The sequence below is a fragment of the Panthera tigris genome, chromosome B1 (genome assembly GCF_018350195.1).
Source record: "Panthera tigris isolate Pti1 chromosome B1, P.tigris_Pti1_mat1.1, whole genome shotgun sequence".
NCBI lineage: Eukaryota > Metazoa > Chordata > Mammalia > Carnivora > Felidae > Panthera > Panthera tigris.
The window spans coordinates 148,505,383-148,533,239 of NC_056663.1; the positions used below are offsets into that span (position 1 = coordinate 148,505,383).

The following is a 27,857-nucleotide window of genomic DNA, read 5'->3' on the forward strand; positions in this document are numbered from 1 at the left end:
TGATTACAGAAATATAGGGGGAAAAAAGCCTGGAATAATAAATAACAAACTGATAACACACTACCCATGGAAATGAGATTTGACTGGAAAGTGAGACTCCCATTTTATGTATTTTAATTTAGTATTTGTTCAAGGGGCATGCACTACTCTTATAATTTCAAGAGATAATTACAGTACTTTTTCTACAGTTATTGCTTTACATAAAAAAAACCATTCCCAGCAAATAATTCCTGGCAATCTAGCTCTCACATAGCTTTTGAATACACTTTCAACTATAGTCCTCTCCCATGTTCCAACACTCCACCTTACATGTAGCATTTCTAAATCTCACCCATTTTCCCCAAACAATCCTGCTTCATCATCTGAATTTATACTCATATTCTTCTTGCTTATGTACTTTATCTCCATATAAGATTTAATCTCGGGGCGCCTGGGTGGCTGGCTCAGTCAGTTGAGCGTCCGACTTTGGCTCAGGTCATGATATCACCATTGGTAGGTTCGAGCCCCCGGTCGGACTCTGTGCTGACAGCCCAGAACCTGGAGGCTGCTTTGGATTCTGTGTCTCCCTCTCTCTCTGCTCCTCCCCGGCTCATTCTGTCTCTCTCTCTCTCAAAAATGAATAAACATTAAAAAAAAAATTAAAAAAAAAAAAAAAGATCTAATCTCCTTGAGGGCAGAGATTGTCCTTTTATCTCCCAAAGGGTCCCACTGAAAATGTTTAATATGTTGTTAAATTGAATTAATGTAAATTTACAGATATGCTATATTGAACATACTTTGAAAGTCTGCACTAGTTCATATGTGTTCACCATTTTTTAAGGGAAGCTCTAAGAAAACTAGACAGAAGTGTTTTTATAGGAGATAGTTCAAGACAGTGATACAGAAAAGATCCTCAATTGGCCTCCTCCCACAGACAAACCAAGTCTACGGCTACATATGTAATGATTTCCTCCAAGAGAGACCTGAAAACTACCTGAGTAACTCCTTCACATTGGGCAAATGAGAAAGAAGGGACATTAAGGCAGAGTGCAGACCCTAAGACCCAAGCTCGCCATAAGCCCCACCCCCAGTGCAGTGAACCACAACTGGGAGGGAATGCACAACCCTGAGGCTTCTTCCTGAGAAGCAAAGGGTTAGTCCCCCAAATTAGACACACCAACTTTTAAGACCCCCAAAACATATGCCTTGAAAGCTAATGGGACTCCTGTCCACAAGCCTCAAAGGACTGTAACGAACTAGAAACGGCTCTTAAAGGACTTATGTGCAGACTCACTCACCACAGGGCCTAGCGCAGAAACAGCCACAAAGCACAGAAGCAGCCATCTGAGAAAAGGTACCAGACCTTATGTGAAAGAAATTCATTTGCTGACCTTAAAAGCACTGGCCAGAAGGGCAGGGGCTTTTGGGGATCTCTCAGGGGATGGAGTCTGCTGGGATCCACTTTTGACATTTTCCTCCCTCTCTTCTTGTTATCTTCACACTCTCCCTCTACCACTCCCCAGAGTGCCAGTATCTCCCAGAGGGAAGTTTTTACATTCATCTGGTGCCCCGGTTTTTACATCTGTTTTCGCATCTGATTTTACAGCTGCAACTCAGGTGAAACCCCTGGCTCACTTGGCCCTGGGAGGCCTGTGGGGCTTGCATTCCTGGGTACCCTGGGACTAAAATAACTGGGAAGGTGGTTGTTAGCAGATTCCAGTCCCCATAGTACTGCACAGATAGCAGACAGAAAGACATCTGTGGCCTTTCTGAGAAAGAAGCCTATGTACATAGGAGCTTTGGCCTGAGAGCTAGGCTTCTGGTCTGGCACACTTCTAGAGGCCTATGGAGATGTTCTCAGGGAACTGTTAAAACTAATAAATTCAGTGAAGAGTATACAAAATCAATATTAAAAAATCTGTTGCATTTATATACACTAATAATGAACTACCAGAAAGAGAAATTAAGAAAACAATCGCATTTACAATGCATCAAACAGAATAAAATACCTAGCAATAAATTTAACCAAGGAAATGAAAAGAGCAGTCTACTGAACACTAGACACTGCTGAAAGAAACTGAAGATCCAAATAAATGGGAAAGATATTCTGTACTCACAGATGGGAACTGTTAAAATGTCCACACTACCCAAAGCAATGCATAGACTCAATGCAATTCTTACCAAAATTACAATGACATTTATCACAGAAATAGAAAAATAATCATAAAATTTATATGGAAACACAAAAGACCCTGAACAGTCAAAGCAATCTTGAGAAACAAGAACAAACCTGGAGGCATCAACTCCCTGATTTCAAACTACATTACAAAGCTATAATAATTAAAATTGTAAGGTACTGGCATTAAAAAAAAAACAAAAACAAAAAAACACAGAATAATGGAACACAATCCAGAATTCAGAAATAAACCCATGCATATATGGTCAATTAATTTACAACAGAGAAGCCAAGAATACACAATGAGGAAAGAACAGTCTCTTCAATAAATGATGCTGGGGAAACTGGACAGCCACATATAAAAGAATGAAACTAAAATCACTATTTTACATCATACACAAGTTAAGTCAAAATGGATTAAAGACCTGAACTTAAGACCTGAAACAATAGAACTCCTAAAAGAAAACACAGGTGGCAAGCTCCTTGACATTGGTCTTGGTGATGATTTTTTGATAGGACTCTAAAAGGAAAGGCAGCAAAAGCAAAAATAAACAAGTGGGACTATACCAAAGTAAAAAGCCTCTGCACAGAAAGGAAACCATCAACAAGATGCAAAGTCAACATACAGAATAGTAGAAAGTATCTCTACATACAGAAAGTAGAAAGAAATCATGTATCTGATAAAGGGCTAATATCCAAATAAAGAATTCATACAGAGCTCCTGGATGGCCAGTTGGTTGAGGGTCTGACTCTTGACGTTGGCTTAGGTTATCATCTCAGTGTCCCGGGGTTGAGCCCTACATTGGGCGCCATGCTGAGCATGGAACCAGACCGCTTGGGATTCTCTCTCCCGCTGCCCCTCTCCCCTGATCACACTTTCTCTCTCCAAAAAACCAAACAAAACAACAACGACAAAAACAAACAATCTAATTTAAAAATGGGCAAAAGATCTGAACAGACATTTTCCCAAGAAAGGAATACAGGTAGGCAACAGGTACATGAAAAAGTACTAACATCACTAATGATCAGAACCACAAGATATTAGTCACGCCTGTTAGAATGACTATTATCAAAAAAGACAAGCAATAGTAAGTGTTGGTTAGGATATGGAGAAAAAGGAACCCTTGTGACTGTTGGTGGGAATGTAAATTGGTCATAGCCATTGCAGAAAACAGTGTAGAGGTTCCTCAAAAAATTATATAGCTACCATGTGACCCAGCAATTCCATTACTGGGTATCTATCCAAATGAAACGAAAATACCAGTTCAAAGATATATATATGCACCCCCATTTTCGCTGAAGCATTATTCACAATAGTCAAGATATGGAAACAACCCAAGTATCAATCAAAGATAAACAGATGAAGATATGATATACACACACAAAAAGGACTACTACTCAGCCATAAAAGGAGTATTTATCTTGTCATTTGCAACAACATGGAGAAACCTTGAATGTATTATGCTAAGTGAAACAAGTCTAACAGAAAAGGACAAATACCATAGGATTTCACTTATATGTGAAATCTAAAAAAACAATCAAACAAAACCTAGACTCACAGATGCAGGAAACAGATTGGAGGTTGCCAGAGGTGAAGGGGGTGAAGGTGGGAGATGACAGGGGTGAAGGCAATTAAGAAGTACAAAAAACAATGTCCAACTCTTGACTTCGGCTCAGGTCATGATCTCATGGTTCATGGGTTCAAGCCCTAAAACTGGCTCCTTGAGGAGCCGGCTTGAGATTTGGTGCAGAGCCTGCTTGAGATTCTCTCTCTCTCCTCTCTCTGCCCCTCTCTCTCAAAATAAATAAAAATAAACTTAAAAACAAAAGAAGTACAAAGGTCCAGTTATAAAAGTAGTCATGGAGATACAATGTATAGCATGGGGAATATAGTTACTAACAATGTATTAACTTTGTAAAGTGCCAGTGACTAGACTTTGGTGGTAACCATTTCGCAATACACACGAATGACAAATCACTATGTTGCATACTTGAAACTAATATATGTCAATTTACCTCAATAAATTTTTAAAAATAAGATTGTGGGCTACTGAGTTAAAACAATGAGGCTCAAAGCCTGACTTTATTGCATGCTGGCAATAAAGTCTGAGGCACCTACCAGAGATGATGTGAGAGTTAAATGTGACATCATAAAAGCTCTCTTTTGCTTTTCCTCCTTTACCTTATTTTTTACTATGCAACTCCAATGTGCTCTGAGCACCTTTCTGCCCCCATCCACGCTTGGGTCTCATGAGTCCAGTCATAAAACCTATCCCTGTGTGATTTCTAAACGAGCAGAAATGTACTTTAACAAAATCTATTTGTCCCTATTAATCCTGCACCCTCACCCTCTACTTTATTCAGATGACCTCTTCCCAAATAGTTTTTGTTTCTGTAAGTCTCTGATCATGTTTAAAGGATCTTTAGGGGGCACCTGGGTGGCTCAGTCGGTTGAGCATCCGACTTCGGCTGAGGTCATGATCTTGCGGTCCGCGAGTTCAAGTCCCGCATCATTATCTGTGCTGACAGCTCAGAGCCTGGAGCTTGCTTCTGATTCTGTGTCTCCCTCTCTCTGCCCCTCCCCCGCTCATGCTCTGTCTCTGTCAAAAATAAACTTAAAAAATAAAAAATTAAAAAATAAAAAATAAAGGATCTTTAGGTCAAGGTCCAGTGGAAAAAAAAATTTTCCTCAAAGATTAAAGAAAGTTCTATTCTATGGGGGGCCTGGGTGGCACAGTCGGTAAACTGTCCGACTTCAGCTCAGGTCATGATCTCACGGTTCCTGAGTTCGACCTCCACATCAGGATCTCTGTCAACGCACAGCCTGCTTCAGATCTTCTGTCTTCCTCTCTCTCTCACTGCCCCCCTCCCGCTCGCACACACTCTCTCTCAAAAATAAACAAACATTAAAAAAAAAAAGTTCTATTCTATCATGCAAGATATTTCTGGCTTTGTCTTGTTTGTTGGATTTATCTTAAACCAGTTTCCTGAAGCTGACAAAATAGTTCTAACAACTTCAGGCTTGTCACATAATTTAGTCCCCTAAGGTGAAAAAGTATCTATTCTACTGTCTCTTTCCTAAGAGCAAGTAAATCTCTTTTCCAGAAATCCTCAGAAAAACTCTCACAGCATTCATTGGCATATGTATGGTAAACTGCTCAGTTCTAAACCAAGTCTTGGGAAAAAGGAATGCCATGCCCAGACTGATTTAGGAGTTCCTGTGGGAAAAAACGAATACAAGGCAGAGCCAGTTATTTCTGAACCACATGGGTTGGGGGGGGGGGGGGGGGTACTTCAGTGATAGTTCAAGAACTGTTAGGATAAATATAAGAACAGAGCCATACAGGAAACCAGTAACGTTCACCATAACCGTTATTTAAAATTTATTAATAAAAGGAGTCAGTGGAATCTGTTCTCAAACTCTTCAACTGTGTGTCCTCATGGCAGTGGTAACAGACAGCTGCTATACTAAAGGTAATGTATGTTTCTAAAGATGTCTGCTTGCAAAGTATGAGAATAGCCCACTTTTGCATGAGGTTTTCTACACAGGACATGGGTGTGATTTTGAAATAAGATATGACAAAAATGGGATTTAATCATACCCAAAATCCCCCAAAGAAAGTCTGTATACAGTACATTTTTTATATGCATTTAAAGTTTGAAAACACAAAAATAAAAAAAAAACACACATTAAGTATTGTGAGCTGAAAATTAATCCCAGTAACATTCTATCTCCACAGATCTCAGTTAAAAACTCTCTCAAGTTAAATAGACAAAAAATACTTCATCTAGAGAATGTTTCCATAAAAACCACTTAAGTCTTAATTTGTACCACGATTCTCATACACTTCTGAAATACCACCACAAATGAACTGGGAAGTAGGCATGTTTGCATTCTATAAGCCAGTTATGTGCCAAGTGATCCAATATTTCCAGCCAAAACCTAAGCTTACATTTCAAATCAGAGTCCCCTGGAAACTTTGAGAGGCTAACTGTAGCCTCCTGTGTTCTGGCCATATAATTTAAAAATAAAGTTCCTTTCAGTGGCATCAGTGGAAGTCAAATCTAGAACAATAATTTACTGACCTGTTACACCCTGAGTACCGTTAGTAGGACTGAACAGTCTTTCAGATGCCACACAAGAGACAGAAAAAACTGAAAGGGAAACACAAAATGTAAGATTTAGGGTCACGGAAAGAGGCAAAAATATTAGATCACCTGTATTACTATAAATTAAATTCATAAGATTCCTATCCCCACTACAATGAACTTGAGGTCTGAAAGTTTGCCCCTCCCCTCAAAAAAATAAAATTTTGCCCCCATAGTGTCATATGTCTCATTTTTAATTTGTGTATCAAATTGCGTTAGGCATTTTCTATCCAAACCAAACAATTCTAAAATTCAGAACAAAATGACTTACGTGGCACCCTTACCTTGAGGTCGGGGAACTCTAGCAAAGTCAGTGAAATGCTGGCAACAATTCTCACTTCCTTCTTTGTATTCCATACATCCGACATCCCTTGGGATCATTTACAATAGTAGGGCAAAGCAGAATCTATGTCCTTCAGAAGAGTGACCAATGCATTCTACAGCAGGAAAAGAGATATCCAGGAAAAGGAAGCTATGCCTATGACAAAATATTCTCAGTGAGTGAAAAGTGAAGACATTCAGATGTTAGTTCTGTATGAGATCACACATTTTTATCAGATATGTTACTCTGTCCACCATTTGGAAGCCATCCTTCCTGACAGAATTCCTCTGGAGCTGACCATTATCATCTCCTGCCTCTTTTGCCTCCCACACTGGTTGGTCAAAGAACCCCACTTCTCTGGACACACATTAGGTCAGAGCTGGCTCCATGAAACTAGCATGGCTATTCAGAGTCCTTCTGAGGAAGTGCTATAGAAACATAGTGGAAAACTGGTCTCTCTCTTTCTGACATTGAGAAGTATATGGATAATGGAAGCCTGGAGATGGTGATGGACATTTATAGAACACTTAAGGCTATGACTGGGGCACTTAGGTGGCTCAGTCAGTTAAGCACCCAACTCTTGATTTCTGCTCAGGTCATGATCTCACAGTTCATGAATTCAAGCCCTGTGTCGGGCTGTGTCGGGCTCTGTGCTGACAGGGCAGAGCCTGCATAGGATTCTCTCTCTCCCTCTCTCTCTCTGCCCCTCCTCCACTTGTACTCTCTTCCAAAATAAACCAAAAAAACTTTTTAAAAAAAGACTATGACTAAGAATAAAGCATAGAGGGAAAGCCAAACCAAGAGAAGTGATACACCTGGATTCACACTCTTGAACTTTTGCTCTTGCCAATAAAATCCCAGACTGATTTTTAAACTTTGAATAACTGAAATTTCTTTTACTTGAACCTATGTTATATGTTACTGATTAGAGATTTTTAGAATTAACATCATAGAGTACACAGAAGAAACCATGCCTCTCCCAGTAAGAAAAACGATCATGTCTTCAACTATTTACTATTATGACTCCTTTGCAGAGGGGAAAAATTACAAAGCAATCTTTCACACTATGTTCCTGTCAGTTTTTTCGTCCAAACAAACAAAAATTAGAAATCAATTCTTGTGAAGATTAAATGAGCTAATGCAAGTATACAGAATGCTTAATAATTAGTAAGAACTCAATAAATGTTAATTTTTTAGAATAAATTAACTGGATAGCAAGCTTATAAAGCATAGGTTAACATCTAAGTGACTACACACTCCAGGAATAACTTCTCCTTAGTAAGAAAGCTTTAAGAAAATGTTTAATATCCTTAGGAGAACCTAGCACCCTGGTTTTAAACATGTATTAATTTATGTTCTCTTTCTTTCCAAAACAGATGAGGTGACTTCTTTGGAAAGACCAAATTAGATACAATATGGATGGACACTTGCTCCATCAACTGCTACCTTTGTACTCTTGGGCGAGTTTAATCTCTCTGGGCCTGTCTCCCCATCTATAAAAACAGTAAGTGAGATGTTACAGAAGGATGAAATGAGTAATGGAAGCACAAAGTGCCTTTTTATACTAAGCACTCGATGATTTACAATTTATTACTATTATTTCAGGAAAATGACTTTAGTATTACCTAATTTTGCGTAACTGGTTATTTCTTAAAATAACATTTTTGGTGATTCCTCTAAATCTTAGAAATTTTCAGTTTAAAACTTGAAGAAAACCATTAGCTATTAACTTCTGTACCTTATTGATGAATACCAACAAATGTCAGTTATATTATCGACTGTTTTAAGTCCAATTAAAGGCAATGCTGCAACTAGAACCCAGGTTTCCTAACCTCCCCCCACCCCACCCCAGCTAAATGTTCTTTCTTCTTTACTACACTGCACATAATTAAAATAAATCCTTAGGCTTTATTTCTGAAACAGGTAAATAAAACTACTAATTATGAATGCATGGAAAAAACATTCTAAATGCCAGGCAGAACATAATACAGTGAACATAAAAGCAGTATCCTGGTAGCTTTAACATCTTTCAAGAGTGAAATTCCCGCATTCCCCTTTTTAGACCAATACAGATTACGTTTCTGTAAAACTGTGATCATGATTTGGTACACAGTGCAACAGTAAATGCAACACTATGTAAAAAAAGAAAAAAAAGTGGCCAAATATTTAAATATCCCAATGCCTGAACATTCAACTTAATAAAAGTCAAAATTTCAAGTTAAACTCAAGAAGCTGAAATACAAAAAAGGCTTTTATACACTGTTTTGTGTGGCCCTCTGTTTTATATAGCTTGTTACCACTAGGAAGGATTGATGGTTAATTTAAAGTATGTAACTGTAAGAAGTTAAATTACAAAAGTGTATTTTGAAAGTCAAACAGAAAAACATCTGTAAAATAATTTATTCATCAAAGATGAAAACAGAAAAACCTGAAATAAGAAAACAATCCTACGACCAGACTAGATCCAAAAATGTTATCAGATGAATAATACTAACTCAATCACATACCATCAGTTCTTATACTAGAAACAGAAGTAGGCTTTCAAGATTAATTGGCCCAGATCAATCATTTCTGCTAAAATATGCAAAAAATGGGAGGGTGGCAATCAGGGTTCTTATAGTACCCAAACATAAAGCATCATTTTATGTCCACTAATTCATAAGAACACAAACTGGCATCCAGACAAAAATGAAGTACAACAGGTAAGTGTCAATCTTTACCAATTTATTTTATACAAAACAGTAGCAATGTAGAATATGGAATATCTTCCGCTGCCACACACATAAGTTGTGAACATTCCAAGCCAATGTATACAGTTGGAGGGGAAGGCTAACGATAGCATCAACCATGCTACTGAACATAGGAATTTTTTTATTTAAAAAGATTAAAAATTAGATAGCAATGTCTTCTTAATATTGCTCTCATCATTGAAGACCGAAGAAAAATAAAAAGTGACTTTTTAAGATTAAAAAAAGAGGGAAAGGGAGAAACAAAGAGGCTGCTACAACACTGCCATACTGTCAAACCATCATACTTCAATATTTGCATACTTGATAGCAGCATTATTTTTACTGAACCGTGTGCAACTACATTTAGAAACACATCAAAGCAAAATATCATGGCAGTCATCAATCAAGATCCAAAAGAAAACAAACAAAAAATAACTCTAGGATGAACACACTATAAGTAGATGAACATTTATGGAGAATGAATCAATATCTACATTCTTGGACTGTTCCATTCTGCTCCTTTAATAAAAGTGTCAACTCAAATTGTCAACTGTGCATTTTTGGAGGATTTGAGTTTTTCCAGTTCGTATTATACTGCATGCTTGGAACATAAAGGGATATAATAAACCCTTCTACACAATGAACTTTAAGTAGACCGCTGAAAATAAATTTACTACTTGTAAACACACACAAAAAAAAAAAAAAAAAATACAAGATTTTCTTTATCTTTAAACAATCAGTGCTTCCAAAAGCGCATTATCTTCTATATCGACCTCTCTCCCCTCGGTCTCTGTCCCGGTCACACAATCGCTCTCTTTCTCTCTCTCTATCACGTCCTCTATCTCGTTCTCTGTCTCTTCTGTTATCTCTAGGGCGGTCTCGCTCCCGCTCCCGATCTCTTTCACGGGGTCTACTTCTCCGACCACTGACAACAGCTTGTGTGCGACGAAGGAAATCATCCACTCTCATGTCATAATCATGCTAGAAAATAAGAAATGGATTAGGTATGTCAAAAATCAAATGGAACTTATGAGTCCCCATACTGTAATTACTGTATAGTATGGAGAAACAATCTACAGAAATGTACTAATGCATTAATTCACAGAATGTAATTTTGACACTGCTTAGAAAAAGATTGTGACACCTAACTAGTCACCCACAACAGTTGATTATTCAAACCTCGTTGCAACAACTCACTTCAGGAAGTTTCTTATACAACTCTAATGACTTTTCTAGCCAATTCTTTTTACTAAGATTTAAGCCAAAATAATCACCTAGTGATGACGATCAACTATCATGGATGCAAGCCTGATGCCAACTATGCTAAATATCATCCATGTTTTTCTCCAACAGGTGAACCCTACTTTTTTTCCTCCTTTGACTCTACAACCTGAACCAAGTCTGCCCTCTTAAGGTAAAACTAGGAGTTGTTACATTCCAGATTTTCTTTCAAACTAAACCATTGTTAATGACAAGCAAGTTTCGAAATTTGATAGACTTTTACGAAAAGAGGGACATCTGGGTGGCTCAGTTGGCTAAGCATCCGACTCCTGATTTCAGCTCAGGTTATGATCTCACTGTTGTGGGATCGAGTCCCACATCAGGCTCCATGCTGGGTATGGAGTCCTCTGCCCCTCCCCGGCTCGCTCGCTCTCAAAAAATACAAAACAATTTTTATTTAAAAAAATTAGAATTTTAAGAAAATATGTACTTTAGTAAGATTGTGAGGTCTACTCCACATAGATCTAAATATACATGAAAGGCTGGGGAGAACAAGAGAGGGTAAGATGAGCAACTGTCTAAGTGAGGTGCAAGGTGTCATTGTGACTACTTCTAAGCTTAATCCCTGCTCTAGCTTTCTACTCTTAGTTCTCAACTCACCTTTCCTTACTGAACTTGGTGTTTTTCCAAAAGTCAGCTTAAATATTCAGATTATTAATTGTGTTCAAAAACACAATTCCACCCTCACATACCTTGAATACATGAATATTATACTAGCATAAAATATATATAGACTAACCAAAAAATTACATACAGATGCTTAAAACTTAAAAGGACAATAATACCTTTTAGTAAAAGAATCTTAGAAAGAACTCCTAGTTTGAAAATTATGTAATCATTTATAAAAAGTACCACAACCCATCTAGCCAACTAAGTTTTCATCATACATAAGCCGTACATTTCTTCCTGTATGACTGAAAAAAAAAAACTATTAACATCTATTAGTCAGTTAGGATTCTCAGATTATTTCACTGAATATTAAAGATCCTAATAGGATTTGATTTTGAAAAGTTACTGTCTTTATGAGAATAAGAAAATAAATAACAGACAAAAAGTTATCTCAAAAACGGGCTAGGCCACTACTGCTCTGACTGGCCCTCTCAAATATGCATACTCTTCATCTAAGTGGGAAGATAATGTTTATTTGGCTCAGCCAAAAGACTCATCACCTCAAATTGGTTGGGGGGGGGGGGCGACAGAGGGTTGAAGAAGGTGTCCAAACTGTACATCCTACTTTAACAACCTAACTACGTAAGACTACCAAACTTATATACAAAGGAATTATGCTAACAAGTGCCAGGAGACAATTTCAGTTTAAAAAATGAAAGTATTATTAGGGAAAGGGGAAAAAAAAAAAAGGAATATCAACCATTTAATAAACAAACTCAACCCAACTAGTATAATGGAAAAAAAAACACCCATAAATCTCAAACTAGAGACTGTCTTTCATTCACTCTGTCTTGAAGAGATCAAAAAATGCTTTTCCTATCAACCATATCAAATTATTAGAACCAGTAATTACTAAAGGAAAATTATCCATCTGCCTTTCTTAACATCTGTTTATTTGTCAGCATTCTCTTAAGAGTCAGATAGAGGAGGTGAATTGACAAAATTTGTCACAGAAACAAGTAACTAAATAAGACCAGAGACGATCGGTTAACTAACTTAATACATACCATCCAATCTATGAAAATTGAGTCAGAATATACAGAAAGCTTAAAAATACCTATTTACAATAAAAATTACACAATTATTTATAACTGAAGACCCCAGTACAGAAAGAAAATCTAATTCACCATATCCCTAGGACAGTATTACCTAAGAGTTATATGTAGAAGTTGCCTCCACTTGAGCAGTTTGTTTGATCGGTGAAAGAAATAAGTCTATTTAAATAATCCAAAGGAATTAGCCATTCTTAATAAAAACAAGTTGTGAATTATTCCAAAACAGTATGGAGTAAGAATATCCCCACATTTAAATTATCTACAGAATTCAAGGTAGTTGCTTCACACTTTTGCCTTCTTGTGCACTTACTACTCGTTTATCTCTGTATCTTGCTTCATGTGGTACTGGGTGATGTCCTGAGTAAGGGGGATGAGCTTGAGGAGGTGGAGCATGGTGCTGATAGTAAGGATGGTGTGGAGGTTGTTCCATTCCAGGATAAGGAGCCTAAGAAAAGAAACCACTTCCATAAGCATCCACCAAATATCCGTGTAAATAAACCATTTTTAGAATTCCACTATCCGAACAAATAATTTAATAATCTGTCCTACCCATTTACTTCCACAGAATTAGGGTTTGTCAGAATACCCTCTTGTTGTGCTTGTTGGAAATATGTGCATAACAAACTAATTACACATCCTTGAAGATTTAACACGTTTGGGGCTCCTGGATGGCTCAGTCGGTTAATCATCTGACTCTTCATTTCCACTCAGGTCATGATCTCCCGGTTCGTGAGTGCGAGCCCTGCCTCAGGGTTCCATGCTCACAGTGTGGAGACTGCTTGGGATTCTCTCTCCCCCTCCCCTGCTGGTGCACACACCATGCACCCACGGTGCACTCTTCTCCCCCTCTCTCTCAAAATAAATACACCAACTTAAAAAAAGAAGATTTAAGATGTTTACACTTTCATGTCGTGTCATTTAAATACTAATAGAACACAGTAAACCCTTAATCAGTGCTTACAATGAGCCAGGCACTGTCCTAATAAGCACTGAGGGAGGCACCAACAACTGGTTAAGTAACTTAAGATCACACTGCTAGTAAAAAGGTGGAGCTGGACACCATAATCAGGCATCCTGGATCTAGAATCAATCATCTTAATCTTAACATCTACCCTTAAAAAAAAAACAAAAAAACAAAATCTCCAGAACCTAAGGAACTTTTAAATGCCATTATAAAATGTGTAAGAGCAAATCAAAGGTTACTTTCCTAGTTAGTGCCAAGATAGTATTTTGACATTTAAAAATTTTCACAGAATCTAAGGAAAGCAATCTTATTAATCCATCTATCTTGTACACAGTACCTTAAGTGAAACAAGTCAGATGAAGAGGCCACATTACAGGCAGCATTAAAAAAAAAAAAAGATAAGAACTATTTAAACTTCTAAGTTTTTTATTTCTTGGGAATTAATTCTTCAGCTATCCTCAATACCTTAAAAGATACTCTTAAGAAGAATATTCAGCTTTCTTACAGGAAAAAAAATTTAATAGTTATGAACAGCATTTAATTAACCTTATTTTATAGAAAAAAAATTAATGAGTGTTGGGATCAAGCACTTTACTAAACTTCACATGTATTTTATAAATTATTTTGACAATCCCATAGAGTAAACACTGGTATTCATTAAATTTCAAGCCACAAAAGGACAGGCACAATGTCGATTTCATTCACCAACCAAGCCTAAAGCAGAGTGCCTTGCACAGAATGAGTACATTAATTTGATGAGCCAAAGAATGGACAAATACCCTCTGAGTTTTACCGATAAAGAAAACTAAGAAAGAAACCTATTATGAAATTTGCCTAAGATCACAGAGTTAAGAAGGGAAGGTATCTGAACCCAGGCAGTTTGCAGTACTAGCTACTACAAAAATAAACTATAACACTTACTAATTAATCTTGTACTATTAACACAAATCAAATTATTCACTAGTTTTTAGTTGTAAAAATAGATTCCAACAATTTATTTAATGGATAACTGTAACAGTCATCTTCCAAATAAGCATTCAAAATATATGAAACTGCAAATGAAGTGAAATAATTTGCAAAAAAAAAAAAAAAAAATACAAACCATTCCTTGCCAAGGTGGTGGTGGTCCCATGTTATGAAATTCCCTCACATAATCATTGTAGGACTAAAATGAAAAATAACAATGTCAATAATAATAAAAATCAAACCCAGAACTATCAAATAAATCAGATCCTGGTTTTACGAACATTAAATGTATAAAATGAAATGCTTACCCCATTTAAAAACACATCTCGGCGAACTCCTGAAAATCGTCTGTTGGGAATAAGATTTGTGAAACTAAATTCAGGTAATTCATAAACTAGTTCTAAGAATGTAATTTGAAACTAAGCAAGAGTGAACCCAACTTACCTGTCTACTTCCTGGTATCGTGGATCCTTTAAATACCCTGTTCAAACATCAAGCATTTTAGTAAATCAAATTTATATTTTTTATTATGGCATTATAATTAAACCTTCCTTACCACTCATTTCAATTCTTTCCAAGAAATATAGTGATGCTATTAAGTGATGCTATTATTGTATTATTCCATTTTCAGATTTTCTTCTTAGATTACATGATAATCTAGAAAGTAACTAATAACTTACTGATACCACAGAATTATAAACTGCTAGAGAGGTTTTCATATGAATCTTCTAAATCCATACCCCAATTCTCGCTAGATAGAAAATTTCTTCATTCTGCTCCATAAGAAAAGTAAGGGCAGAGGAATTATCTTGAGGACACTGTAATAGGACTTCCTTAAAAACCAACGTTTACTTTCCACCTTAGGTATTCACAAGCTCTGCTAAGTCAACCACAGACAGTTTTTAAAAATGCAAACTTAAGGGGGAGAAAAACAAGTCCCAAAAATGAAGATGTATACATTTTAAGTGAAAGAACCATGACAAAAAAAGAAATATCTTTCTCCCCATCTTAAAAGATGGAAGGACTCAGCAAATTAAAATGTAAAAACATTTGAGTGCTCATGTTTCTGAGGAAAAACTAATTTCACTCTCAGGAATATCCATTTTGGAGAAGAATAAGGTTTATCAAGCCAAAAAATGCTGTAATGTTCACTAATACCAACTTCCAAATTGCCTAATTTTTGTAAGCGTATTATAAGCACCGTCTCTTAAACTCTGCCTTTTTAAATTCTGATAAGACTAGCTGAAAGCTGCTTTCTAGATTATAAACCAAATATTTCTCATTCCTCTCTAAAAACATGTGAAAGATTTTTTTTTTAAAAAAAACACAGCATAACTTCAGTTTCCAAATAAAGCTATATACCACATGAAATACTAAGTATCATAGAAAATGAAAAACATAATAAAGTGTAAGATGGCTGCTTTCCCTAATCATCTTTAATCTTAAAACACATGTGCAGTTTCCATCTGTGAAATAATTGTAAATTAGCAACATCAGGTAATTAACAGATGATGATGAGTCACACTAAAATAGATAACCTTCACGAAGTAGAATTTAAGTGACAACTATTGATAATTTCCTATGATTTAAGCAGTCATGTCCTAAAGTTTTCTCACTTTTAGAACTACAAGATTACAATATATGTTTTTGTGTCGTTGTTGTTTTTGTTGTTGGTTCATAATTTTAAGTCAAATATCTGCAGGATTATAAAATATTAACCTGGTCTCTGGTGAAACTCAGGGGCATAGTCAATCCTTGGTTTCTTTCTGCTGTTATGAATATCATAATCTTCTGGTCGACGCCTACACAAATTAGACACATTAGAAATTAAACCAAAAACTGCTGGGAGAACAAACAGCAATGCAAGAGTTTCTGACAGAAATAAGTACAAAGAATAGCCCATTATTTCCTTTAAAATAACATCCTAATTTCTGGTGAGCAAATCTTAAAATTTCTAAATTTTAATTCCTCTAATTACTATATAAATCAATCCTTGAATGTATTGCTGGAAGTAGATATGCTCTATAATCTCATGCTATCATGAAAAACTTGGAAAGAGCAGTCTGCTCAAAATATGTAAATCACATTTTAGTATTCTAAACAGAAGTAAATGAGCTGCTCTCAAACTAACGTAAACATCCAGTTTAACAAAACACTTTCCCAAATAAAGTCTCCATTCACGTGAAAAAAGAAAAAAAAAAAACTATCACCATTACACAATAGGTAACTCTAAAATCTATATATTCAAACTTATTAATACCATCTTAGAAGAAGTCTACACAGAATTAATTATTTCTTGCTTTTGCTTTGCACAAATTATGCTTTTCACATGATCATACAGAAAATTTGATACTTATTCCAAGTGACTTTACAGGAAAGTTTTGATAATCTTAATACTTGGAAAAACTAATTTTCTATAATTAATAACATTTAAAAACTAAGGGAATTTTTCCCAGAGACAATGTCTTAAAATAAAACTGGAAAGTAATGGAGCAATTTAACAGAGTTCATAAAACGAGTTCAAAGTATATATTCTTTAGAAAGTGAAATTTTACTGTCTACAGAGGGCTGCTCTTTATGGTCTCCCATAAATCTCAATGGCTAATGTAATACATCATTAAGTACACTTCACTTTATTTAGCATTTAATAAAGAGCTACACAAAATAAAAACAAGAATTCCAAGTTTTTTTGGCAATAAATGTATCTTTTTACCCTTACTTTCAAATAAAAAGTCTATATAATAACCTAGCATCACTAGTTTTCCAGCTGTTTGAGTTATCAACTGCTTTCATTAACTTTTCCAAGACAAGTTCACTCAAACTGCAAAGTGCAATTACCCCAAGCCCCCGCCCTCCCCAACAAAATAAAAACAGTTGCATCTACAATAAATAAGACTAAGAAAATTAAAAGCTGGTTTAAAAAATAAACATACCGCTTTCTTGTAGTTTGGGGAGTGCATTTACGACCGGTATAAAACATGATAGAAACAGTTCATATAGTAGTCCAACTACTGACTTTAAGCTGTAAGCCATACATATATGGAGGCCCTGGCAGGCTTGAGAGAAGGTGTAGTGGTGTAATAAGTATAGTTTGCAGTCCATTGCAAAACTGAGGTAAAAACTTCACTTGTATATATTGTATTGCACTGGAAACCTCTTAGCTTAAACTTCAAAAGACATCTTGGTGTTCAGTCCTTTAAGGCCAAAAGTAAGGGGGCTCTGCCAGGTGTCCTCCTACCTACTTGACAGTGTCCTTTTTAAGCTCAAAGAAATGGGGACTCTTGTTGGATTATCTGTACCTACCACAGGATGTTTCCACCAAAAGGAAACTTAACCAAAGGTTTCATCCCATCAACCATACATCCAACAGTCTTTAGCAGAATATTTTAGATTTAGCTGTATGCAAATCTACACAGGGGAAGGTGTTGGGTGGAAGGGCTTAAATCAGTCCTTTGCAAAGACTTCTCCAATTCTGTAACAAGTTAAACCCCCTTTTCCTGGAAAATGCTGCTTAGTTCATAAAGTAGTGATCAATAACCATGACGATCCTCTAAAAAACATTTTAAGTCCACAGGTACTGCCAGCATCTGGAAAAGTTGTAAACAGACACAGCAACAGCCCTTCTTTTCGGTTTGTTGCCGGGTCTCCCAGGGCCACTTGATCCCCTTTGGAAAGAACCTATTGTTTTCAGAAGCTCAGCAAGATGTGTGAATTCACTGGGTACATGTTAGAGAATATCTGGCAATGGGGTTAACACATCACGGTGATAAAATTTGAAACAGTCCCAATAATGCTCCTCTTGAATATCAAAATAACTTAAAATATTTTATCCTCTAAATGAGGCGTCATCTTCTGAAAAAACATTAGTGATCCTTTATAAAAGTCCCATATCTGATAAGGCTTATCCAGAGACACACCTGAAAGAAAAGGCTTTTTACAAAATATTAACAATTTTTGCAAATAAAGACTTCCTTCTCTCTTCCTCCTTTCTAGCCTGTTCTGAGCAACAAAGGCCTACCTCATTGCAATTGCATACATTGTATTATCAGAAACTATCTAATTTAAACTGGTTATCACTCTTTAGCAAATAATTTTTTTCTGCATAAGGAAAGATCCCCATTTTCCTCTTGAAAAATGACTGAGACCAAGGTGACCATGTGAAATCCTCAATGAAGCCACAAACTAGTCCATGCAGCTTGATTTGAGGATTTTCTCTTTCTTCTTTACCGCAGGACAAACTTTTGACGAATCACATTCCTCCATCATGTTATTCTGATACATGTGCCTATTATCAGTCCAAAGAACGTTTCTAACCTTCCCACATCCCGGACTGGTTCTCGACGGGATGGACGTCCTCTTGATCGGGGCTGAGAATGCATTCTTCTCTTGTGACGCATTTTATGAATGACCTGATACAAGTCAATACTTTCATCGGGGGGAAATAGAAGACAAAGCTGGGTTCCACATTCAAGTTCAATTTCCTAGAACAGGAAAGTAGTAATTTACAAGACGAAAACAGGAGAAATTTTCAATAGACTTGTTGTATTTTCCTGAAGTACAAGAACAAAAACAGACTGACTTGAAGACTTCCTTCTTAAAGCTGATGATCATACAGGATTCCAATAAACTTCCTTGAAAGGTTTTAAAAAACCTTTCAGAAGTGTTTCATGTATTTATATACGGGTAAAAACTAAAAGTTATATAATCTGCAAAGTTAAATATACAAATGCAGTTGCTTAAAACTCTATGACAATCATCCTCTGCAAACAAAGGAATATTTCTTTGTGCAAAATACAAAAACATCAGGACAAAGTTCTCTACCTTAACTCAGCGGAGGAAAAACATTGTTAGTGTGTGCCAAAATACATTACAAAACTACATTACAAAAAATACATTACAAAAACTACAAAGGGAGACTAATGTATGGCTTTTTAAAATGAAGATTTATTTTCAACCACCAGCAATTTCATTTATGAGTAATGAAAGCACACCGCTTCTGGTTCAAAGTTACATGTAGAAGATTCGGGTTTAAATCACTACACTTATAATTTCATTTGCAGACTTGAAAACCTGGGTACATATACTTTTCATATAGCTTCCTTCTAATTAGAAAACTTCAGCAAAGATGTTAAATGGCATTTCTAAAATTATACAAAGTGCAGTAAATAACATAATGAAAAACAATTTAAAATCAGGACCAGAATTTCTCATCAAAAACTTTTCTTTCAATTGTATTAAGTACCATATAAAGCTACCTATCTTTCAACATTTATGGAGGTCTTACTAATTGGTCAAAACCACAGTGACTGTGAATTCCAAATAAGAATATTTTCCCTTAATCTTTCACACGAATTCTTTCAAAAATGGCTTAAAAATGTCCTTCAATAAAATTCTCTAAAAGGAATGATTAAATGTATGTGTTTTAAATAATCAAGTAAGACAACAAACCTGTCCATCACGTCCAATCTTTACTGGCTTATGTTCATTCCAAGGATTGGTGAGATGAGCTGACTTAGTGAAGGGTAATTCACGCCTAAATACAAAGTAATACCAATTATATTCTTTTGCAGAATCCTTTAGGGACCTTATATTACTTCAGCAGTTAATCCTGATTTAAACGTGACTAAAATTTACAGAATTACTTAGGCTAGAAGCATTCATTCCCCAGAGAGGGAGCACCTTTAAGAGAAGGGTTCTTTCCACATTCTCCAGTGTTCTCAAAAATAAGCTAAATAATACAGTGTGTAAGAACATGAGCTTGGAAACCAAGACAGTTTGGGTTTAAACCCCAGCGCGTGCTGGCTCGCTCTCACACGCTCTCTCTCTCCCTCCTCTGAGCCTGCGCTGAATTCTTCGGCTTATAAACAATGGTATCACCACCTACACTTCATACCTGTTTTTAATAGTGTGCAAATGGAACGACATATAACATGTTTAGTTAGCTCGTTTCTGTGTAAACAAACCGCATTTTTTATTAACTAATCAACAAAGAGCTGAACCTTCATCAGATAGTTAACACCAAATGAAAGTAAGTGTTCCCTATGCTTCGTTCAGAACTGCTCTCCCAGATTCCAATGTCCTCTCCTTTTCAGGAAGACAATATTTCCCTACCACCCATGGAATGACTCTTGACAATACAAATGTTTATACGTACAAATTCATATGTCTGCACATATGAATTATGCCCTCCACTTAGGTGCAGTACTTATATAACTTAAAGAAACTCATGCTCTAAACTCTGAGCCACAGGGCAAAATGGTCTCACCAACTTAAAAGAGACAGCCTGTATTTTTATACTCTTTATCAACCTAGCATAATGCTAAATGCAATCATTCTTATTAATTATCAAGGAATAATCAAGTTAACAGCACTTAATAAGGCTTTATCTATGTGTGTGCAGAGTAATGCCAAATTAAATAAATGCGTTAAAGAATTATTTATTGTATCTACAATACACATGAAACTGCTCAGCCCAAAGACATACAAAGATGAGTAAGATAAAGAGCTGCTTGCATTCGTAAATTTCTTCCACAGCTATCAAAGAAGAATAAACAGGCACATAAAAGTTTTGCTGGTCACATCTATTTTGGAGAGAAAGAAAATAATCAAAAAATGCTTCCTGGAAGAAGTAGCATATGGAATATGCCTGAAAGAAAAGTGACCCAGGAAAAGCCAAATATAAAGAGCTAAGGAAGGGTTACATTTGAAGCAATGAGAGAGCTTGAGCAAAGGTATAATGGAGAAGAAAAAACACAACCTGGTCTAGTGGATAAGCTATATAGTCATTTGTTCTACTCTTACACCAATTTTCTTAAAGATGAATATAGAATGCTGAAATTTTATAACTTCTTTAAACTTTGGGGAAGAGTAAAGTGTATCTAAAGTTAACACAGTGGCATGCTCTGTGGTGGTGATCATGTGAATATATGGGGGAAGTGGGCTATGAATTATGGAAATACCCACTAGGTATTACTAAAAAGCTTGAATTCTTAGTGTAATAATATACATCTTACTTCACACACCAAAAGTGGCTCAAGAACATATACCTAATATGTATACAAAATATATACACACACTTTTTTTTTTTTTTTAAACTTTTCAGCTCTCAGAAGTTAAAAGAAACAAGTCTATACCAAAGCCTAGGGTATCCAGAGGGAAATCTCTAGTAACAATTCTTTGTACTTTAATACTTTCTTAGATTTTCCCTCTAAATTGCCAGTTAAAAAACAGTTACAGGAGAGGAATAAATAACCTACAAGCCACCAAAATACAGGAAGTTACAAATTGTTCCTGCAGAAAGTTATCACTGTTATTTAAATATTAGCAATGAAATACTGAAGGACCAACATAAAACCACACATTGAGTTGGGTTGAGTCACTTGGGGTTAAGCTTCTCGATGGCATTGGTTCTAACTAGATTCTACAGATATTTTTTGTGTGTGTTGACAAATTAATACCTATCAGAGTATCACCAAGAACTGTGAGGCCCTAAGCAAAATAGGACTCAGAATGTATTTAGAGAAACTACAGGACCACAGTCATCGTAGTTATAGAATAAACATCCTAAAGTTACCTTTTAAACTGACATGTGTAATGAAGACAACTACAGATGACCAGCTTTATTGTGAGTAATCCAATGAACATGGAAGTAACTCGCTGATTTCAGGGGTTTGGTTAAGTGGGACAAATTTAACAAAAGAACATACAACTGTACAAAGGCTCTTATGTACTATATAGAGGTTTGGCTACTAAAGTTAAAAGAAATAATGGAGAAATTCTAAAAGAAAAGAGAAAATGGGCTAATTGGAATGAATATGGAAGGGGTGAGTATAAAATAGCATCAGTAGATGCTAATTTAATTCTGGACAAATGACATTTTATAGAGTATAGCCTTATTTAGAGCTAATTCCCAGTGATAACTTAAGTCACTTTTTATGGCTCCTCTCCTATCTGCTAACATGCACCATGTGATCTTAAACTTCAGTGTGCCTACAAAATACATGAGCCATCAGAAATTCAAGAGGTTTGAGGTGTGTCTTAAGATTCTGCATTTTAACGATCAGATACTACTGACACAAGTAGTCGAGAGAACACACTTAAATAAACTTAAGTCTAGTTATTATTAAATCCAAAGGGTGCTTAAATAAGTCTATCAAAACTATCATAAAAAGAAAAAATATCGATAACAATTACTATTACTGATAGAAAGCCTTCAGCATTTATATTTAAAGTTTGATCCTCTTAACTGAACCAAATGCAATTCTCATTTTATACACAAAACTTAAGAATACAAAAGACTTACCCAAGGAAATACCAATGTAATATTACATGCCCCTCAGAATTCTTCATTATAAAACTACTCTTGAACTAAGTGATGAGTATTGTAAAAATTAAAGTTGTAGTTTTTCTTTAAGAATATTCTTGAGGATACAGGAGTACTGATGCATAGGGGCACTTGTACCCCAATGTTTATAGCGGCACTCTCAACAATAGCCAAATTATGGAAAGAGCCTAAATGTCCATCAACTGATGAATGGATAAAGAAATTGTGGTTTATATACACAATGGATTACTATGTGGCAATGAGAAAGAATGAAATATGGCCCTTTGTAGCAACGTGGACAGAACTGGAGAAGGTTATGCTAAGTAAAATAAGCCATACAGAGAAAGACAGATACCATATGTTTTCATTCTTATGTGGATCCTGAGAAACTTAACAGGAACCCATGGGGGAGGGGAAGGGGGAAAAAAAAAAAAGAGAGGTTAGAGTGGGAGAGAGCCAAAGCATAAGAGACTCTTAAAAAATGAGAACAAACTGAGGGCTGATTGGGGGGGGGGGGCGGGTGAATGATGGGTATTGAAGAGGGCATCTTTTGGGATGAGCACTGGGTGTTGTATGGAAACCAATTTGACAATAAATTTCATATATTTAAATAAATAGATAAATAAATAAATAAATAAATAAAACCTCAATAAAGAGAAAAAAAAAAGAATATTCTTGAGGTATGTGGGTGGCTTAGTCAGTTAAGTGTCTGACTCTTGAATCCAGCTCAGGTCATGCATGATCTCATGGTTTGTAGGAACAAGCCCTGCATCAGCATCTGCGTTGGCATGGAGCCTGCTTAAGAGTCTCTCTCTCCCTTTCCCTTTGCCCCTCCCCCCGCTGGTGCACACTCGCTTACTTTCTCCCTCTCTCTCAATAAATAAACATAAAAAAAAAAAAAATTCTTGGGGCGCCTGGGTGGCTCAGGCGGTTAAGTATGCAACTCTTGATTTTGGCTCAGGTCATAATCTCACTGTCATGAGATCAAGCCCCACATGGGACTGTGTGCTGGGCATGGTGTCTGCTTAAGATTCTCTCTCTCACTCTCCCTCTGCCCCTCCTGCACACATGCTCTCAAAAAGAAAAAGAGAAAGAAAGAGAAAAAGAGAAAAGGAAGAAGAAAAAAGAAAAAGAAAAAAACAAAAGAAAAAAAAGTCTTTCCAGGTCAACATAAAACTTAAGTACAATAAAGAAACTTTACTACCCAAAGTTCTGTACAAAACGTTAGTATTTTGGGTTTGTACCTCTTGTTAGTGAACACATATCAAACAAGTTGGTAAAATAGCCAATAAGTCAGTGAGAAAGACAATACATGAATAAATTAAGCTCACCTTCTGAAATTAAAAAACAAATTTCCTTATCATGAATTGGGAAATGAAGGTTAATAGAACAAGTAACATTCAAAACAAAATTAGCTGCAACCAATTTAAAATGGGTAATTATTTTGTCTTCTAATCCTAAGACAACATTATCTCCAAATACTTTCCAATAACACCAATAATGTTTCTAGTCATAAAACCACAGACTAACAAACTTCTTTGGTTTTTATAGTTATAGACATCCAAATAAATAAGTCTATCTCTGCTAAGAAATAGCAAGCACCTTGTTTTCCCTAAAAACTGCCACCAGATCTTTAAATTTTATAATTTTAATTTGATTATAATAGAAGTATAACTTAATTATAACCTTAATTTCTGAAGAGCCATAAATTTTTATTTAAAAATCCTGGGTATAACGGAGTAGGGGAATTATCACCGACACCCTCACCAACCTAGCACTGCATTCCAACATTATAATTATGCAATTTTTCATTTGTTTTTTCCATGTTGTCACATGGATAATTACTTCTGTGTATTACATTTAAGTGACAAACCATAATTCACTTAACCAGTTTCCTATATGGAAGAATTTAGATTGCTTCCAATTTTTCCCTATAGAAAGTAATGATGGGATGAGAAGTAATGATGATATATTTTTATGCAGTTTTGCTACTCTATCAACAATCAACCTAATATACTATTTTCACTATATTATTGCTTACGTAAGTTCACAGTTCTTCACTTTCCCATACATAAAAGTTTAACTCCTTTGGCTGGCCCACATTACTGTTCATCTCTATCTTTTATCATCTGTTTCATTAAAAAAAAAAAAAAAAGGACTCCCTATCCCACTCACATACCTTCCCCTCCCCCCCCACCACTTTCCCATCTCCTAAGCCCCATGGCTTCTGCTTGTGTTTCCATGCTCTTCCTAGTCTGCCTTCCAGATCAGATATGAATAGCATTTTTCATTCTTATCCAATTCTTCCATCCTCATCAAAATCCAACACCTAAGCTAATTTCAACTTATAAAAAATACATATGGTCTGTTTCAAGTAATATTTTTTTACTGAAATTAATTTTATAGGCAATAGATGTGTACATGCCATATAAAGTTCACTCAAATACTTAGTTTATGTTAAAATAACTTTCTAGGCTCAAGATGTAGCCGCTCCTGCTGGATGTGTCATGTCAGCAAACAGAAGCTTAGATCTAACTTTTGTGTCCCTGTATGTGCTCAGCTTGACCAGAAATGCAGTATATCCAATCAGCCAATCCCCAAACACCAAGCCACCTTTAGTCTGGGCTTTCTCACCCCAAATGAGGTTGACAACGTAGCCCTAGGCAATAAGACATTTTCTATTTGTCTCTCTCTTGTTATTTATCCTATAAAAGCTTTCTGGGATGCCTGGGTGGCTCAGTTAAGTGTCCAACTTTGGCTCAAGTCATGCATGATCTCAAGATTCTTCAGTTTGAGCTCTGCATGGGGCTCTCTGCTGACAGCTCAGAGCCTGGAGCCTGCTTCAGATTCTATATCTCTCCCTCTCTCTGCCCCTCCTCTGCTTGCACTCTGCCTCTCTCTCAAAAATAAACATAAAAAAAATTAAAAGCTTTCTGCCTTCTGCCCCATTTTGCAGCTCTCCACAGGAGAGTGTCCATTTCATGAAGTGTTAAAGTTTGTATCACTTAAATTTACTTCTTTTATCATTTTCTTTTTTTTAATTATTTTTAACGTTTATTTATTTTTGAGACAGAGAGAGACAAAGCATGAACGGGGAGGGTCAGAGAGAGGGAGACACAGAATCTGAAACAGGCTCCAGGCTCTGAGCTGTCAGCACAGAGCCTGATGCGGGGCTCGGACTCACGGACTGCGAGATCATGACCTGAGCCGAAGTCGGCCGCTTAACTGACTGAGCCACCCAGGCGCCCCTCTTTTATCATTTTCTAACAATGCATATTCAGTAAGAACATAACAACAGTTGTAATAACTCAGTTATTTCTAATAAACATATTTAAATCTTAATTACCATTTTCAAAATATAATACCAACTAAACATGTTTTGCTATTTCCTTAAGAAAAAGTACTTGTTCACAACTAAATTAGTTACCTCCAAAATATGAGCCAAGTTAAACAGTGGCTATTTTCCTATACCAGTTACTAAATGACACGTTAAATCACTAAAATCACATAGATCTATCCAGGTAACATTCCAAGCAATTGTCTAATTCATGACAAACTTACTGCTATGTTACTAATATAGAGTACAAATGAACTACATAAAACTCCTGACTACATAAACCTTTGCCTTTACATCCTATAGGAAATATAAAGACAGTGAACAAGATAAGCAAAACGTATTGATGTTTAACTTTACTTTAACACTGTTAATATTTTTGGATCCAAATCAGCCTAGGAATGAGTCTGAAAAGAGTATAATCATCAGAGAGAATAAATTAAAGCTAAAAAACTGTGGAGTTTTAACATTACTCCCAATTGGCAGCCATTTAGTGCAGATTTAATTATCTACACTAGAATGTATAATTTACCTGCAAATCCAGTCAATTTTAAAAACTCCTCCCAACATTTTAGCATTCATTCCTGCTGGAAGCACCCAATGTATAGGAGATCCTCCATGATGTGACTCTGAAGAAAGTCTTGCAAATCCTAAGGGGATCAAATCACAATAAATAGGTGCCTAATATAAATGATGTTTTTATATATCCAAATTATTTTTATCCTTACCTTGAAATTTTCCACTCTCTCTGACAGAAAATATTAAGATAACACTCCTTGCAGATCTGAATGCAGCATTTAATTTCTTCTCATTTACTGGCAGCGTGGACCAAACACCCTACACAAATAACATAAAGATCACAGACTGAAATTAATGCAAATCTTTCACCACTGCAATTATATCTGCAAAAGACCAAGGCTACTGATACTGCTGTATTTTAAATTTAAGTAAGCTATAATTAAGAAAGGTCTTACTTATCAGCTGTCAAAATAATGTGCTAATTTATTAAAAACTCAAGAAAAATATGGAGAAAATTCCCAACCTTAACAAAATCATTAGAGATTTTGGGGGAAGGATGTCAAATCTTATGATATAGAATTCTACATAATAGAAACAATCACCTAGAATTATTTTAATTATCACAATGATTTACTGTGGGTAAAAACATGTCTGAAGGTGAATCACAGCATGTACATTTTTCTCCTTAAACTACCTAATCTAAATAATTAAAAATACTATATTGGTAAATTATAACTGGAAAATTTCTGTCTGGTTTCTAGCATTTCTCATTTTTCCTATTTAAGTTCAAATTTTTAGGCATTAATAGTTTGACTAAAAAAAGCCTCCGTTGTACACAGAGCAAGAACAAAGCTACTAATTTCTAAAGCATTTTAATCTATTACTTGTTCGTGAAAAGATCAAAAGAAATAGCATGGTAAGGTAAGGCAGAAGCTCTAATTCAGTCAGTCTAGTCTTACAAACTAGATCTCATTCACACTAAGTGCTTAATTACTTCTGCCTAAATTCACTCTAGCAGAGAAACAGAATAAACTTCCACGGGATAGCTATTTGGTATATTATTCCACCTAGTTTGATGGATAATGACAAATATAAGACAGTAATACTGACAAAATATGGTTTGAAAAATTATTAATTTTCTAAAAATCAGTAGAGGCTATAATGATTCATTTTAAATCAAGAAAAGGAAAATTTTGTAACGGTGTAACAAATATAGGTATTTTAAAAGAAAATTCATATCTTACAACATCCTAACAGCAACTAGACATATCCTTTTTGTAAAGCCTTGCTTGGGTGGGCCTTTTAGCTAACTCTTTCTCTTTTCTTCTAAATCCAAGTGATACAAAATAAATAAATAAAATAAGTCCAAGTGATGTCACTTCTAAAAATAA

General features: G+C 35.7%; 2 protein-coding genes across 4 annotated transcripts in view; both read right to left on the bottom strand.

Moving 5' to 3' along the window:
- The window catches only part of LOC102967993 (UDP-glucuronosyltransferase 2C1-like), a 57,705-nt gene extending 50,521 nt beyond the window's left edge, over nt 1-7,184 (bottom strand). Inside the window, exons 1-2 of the mRNA XM_042984419.1 lie at nt 6,589-7,184; nt 6,242-6,310 (exon numbers count right to left, since the gene is read on the bottom strand). Coding sequence (XP_042840353.1) covers nt 6,242-6,310; nt 6,589-6,685 — 166 coding nt within the window. The 5' untranslated portion in view covers nt 6,686-7,184. The remainder of the gene's footprint in view (nt 1-6,241; nt 6,311-6,588) is intronic.
- Nucleotides 7,185-9,329: 2,145 nt separating this feature from the next.
- Nucleotides 9,330-27,857, bottom strand: part of YTHDC1 (YTH domain containing 1) — a 35,646-nt gene continuing 17,118 nt past the window's right edge. For 2 of the 3 annotated variants that reach the window (XM_042984421.1, XM_042984420.1), the window contains 10 exons: nt 26,676-26,784; nt 26,480-26,597; nt 19,739-19,823; nt 18,605-18,771; nt 16,010-16,092; nt 14,735-14,771; nt 14,599-14,662; nt 14,427-14,489; nt 12,671-12,805; nt 9,330-10,336 (listed from right to left, as the gene is read on the bottom strand). In XM_042984421.1, the coding sequence (XP_042840355.1) occupies nt 10,112-10,336; nt 12,671-12,805; nt 14,427-14,489; nt 14,599-14,662; nt 14,735-14,771; nt 16,010-16,092; nt 18,605-18,771; nt 19,739-19,823; nt 26,480-26,597; nt 26,676-26,784 (1,086 nt within the window). In that variant the 3' untranslated portion in view covers nt 9,330-10,111. The remainder of the gene's footprint in view (nt 10,337-12,670; nt 12,806-14,426; nt 14,490-14,598; nt 14,663-14,734; nt 14,772-16,009; nt 16,093-18,604; nt 18,772-19,738; nt 19,824-26,479; nt 26,598-26,675; nt 26,785-27,857) is intronic. The other variant, XM_042984422.1, reaches the window with a different exon arrangement.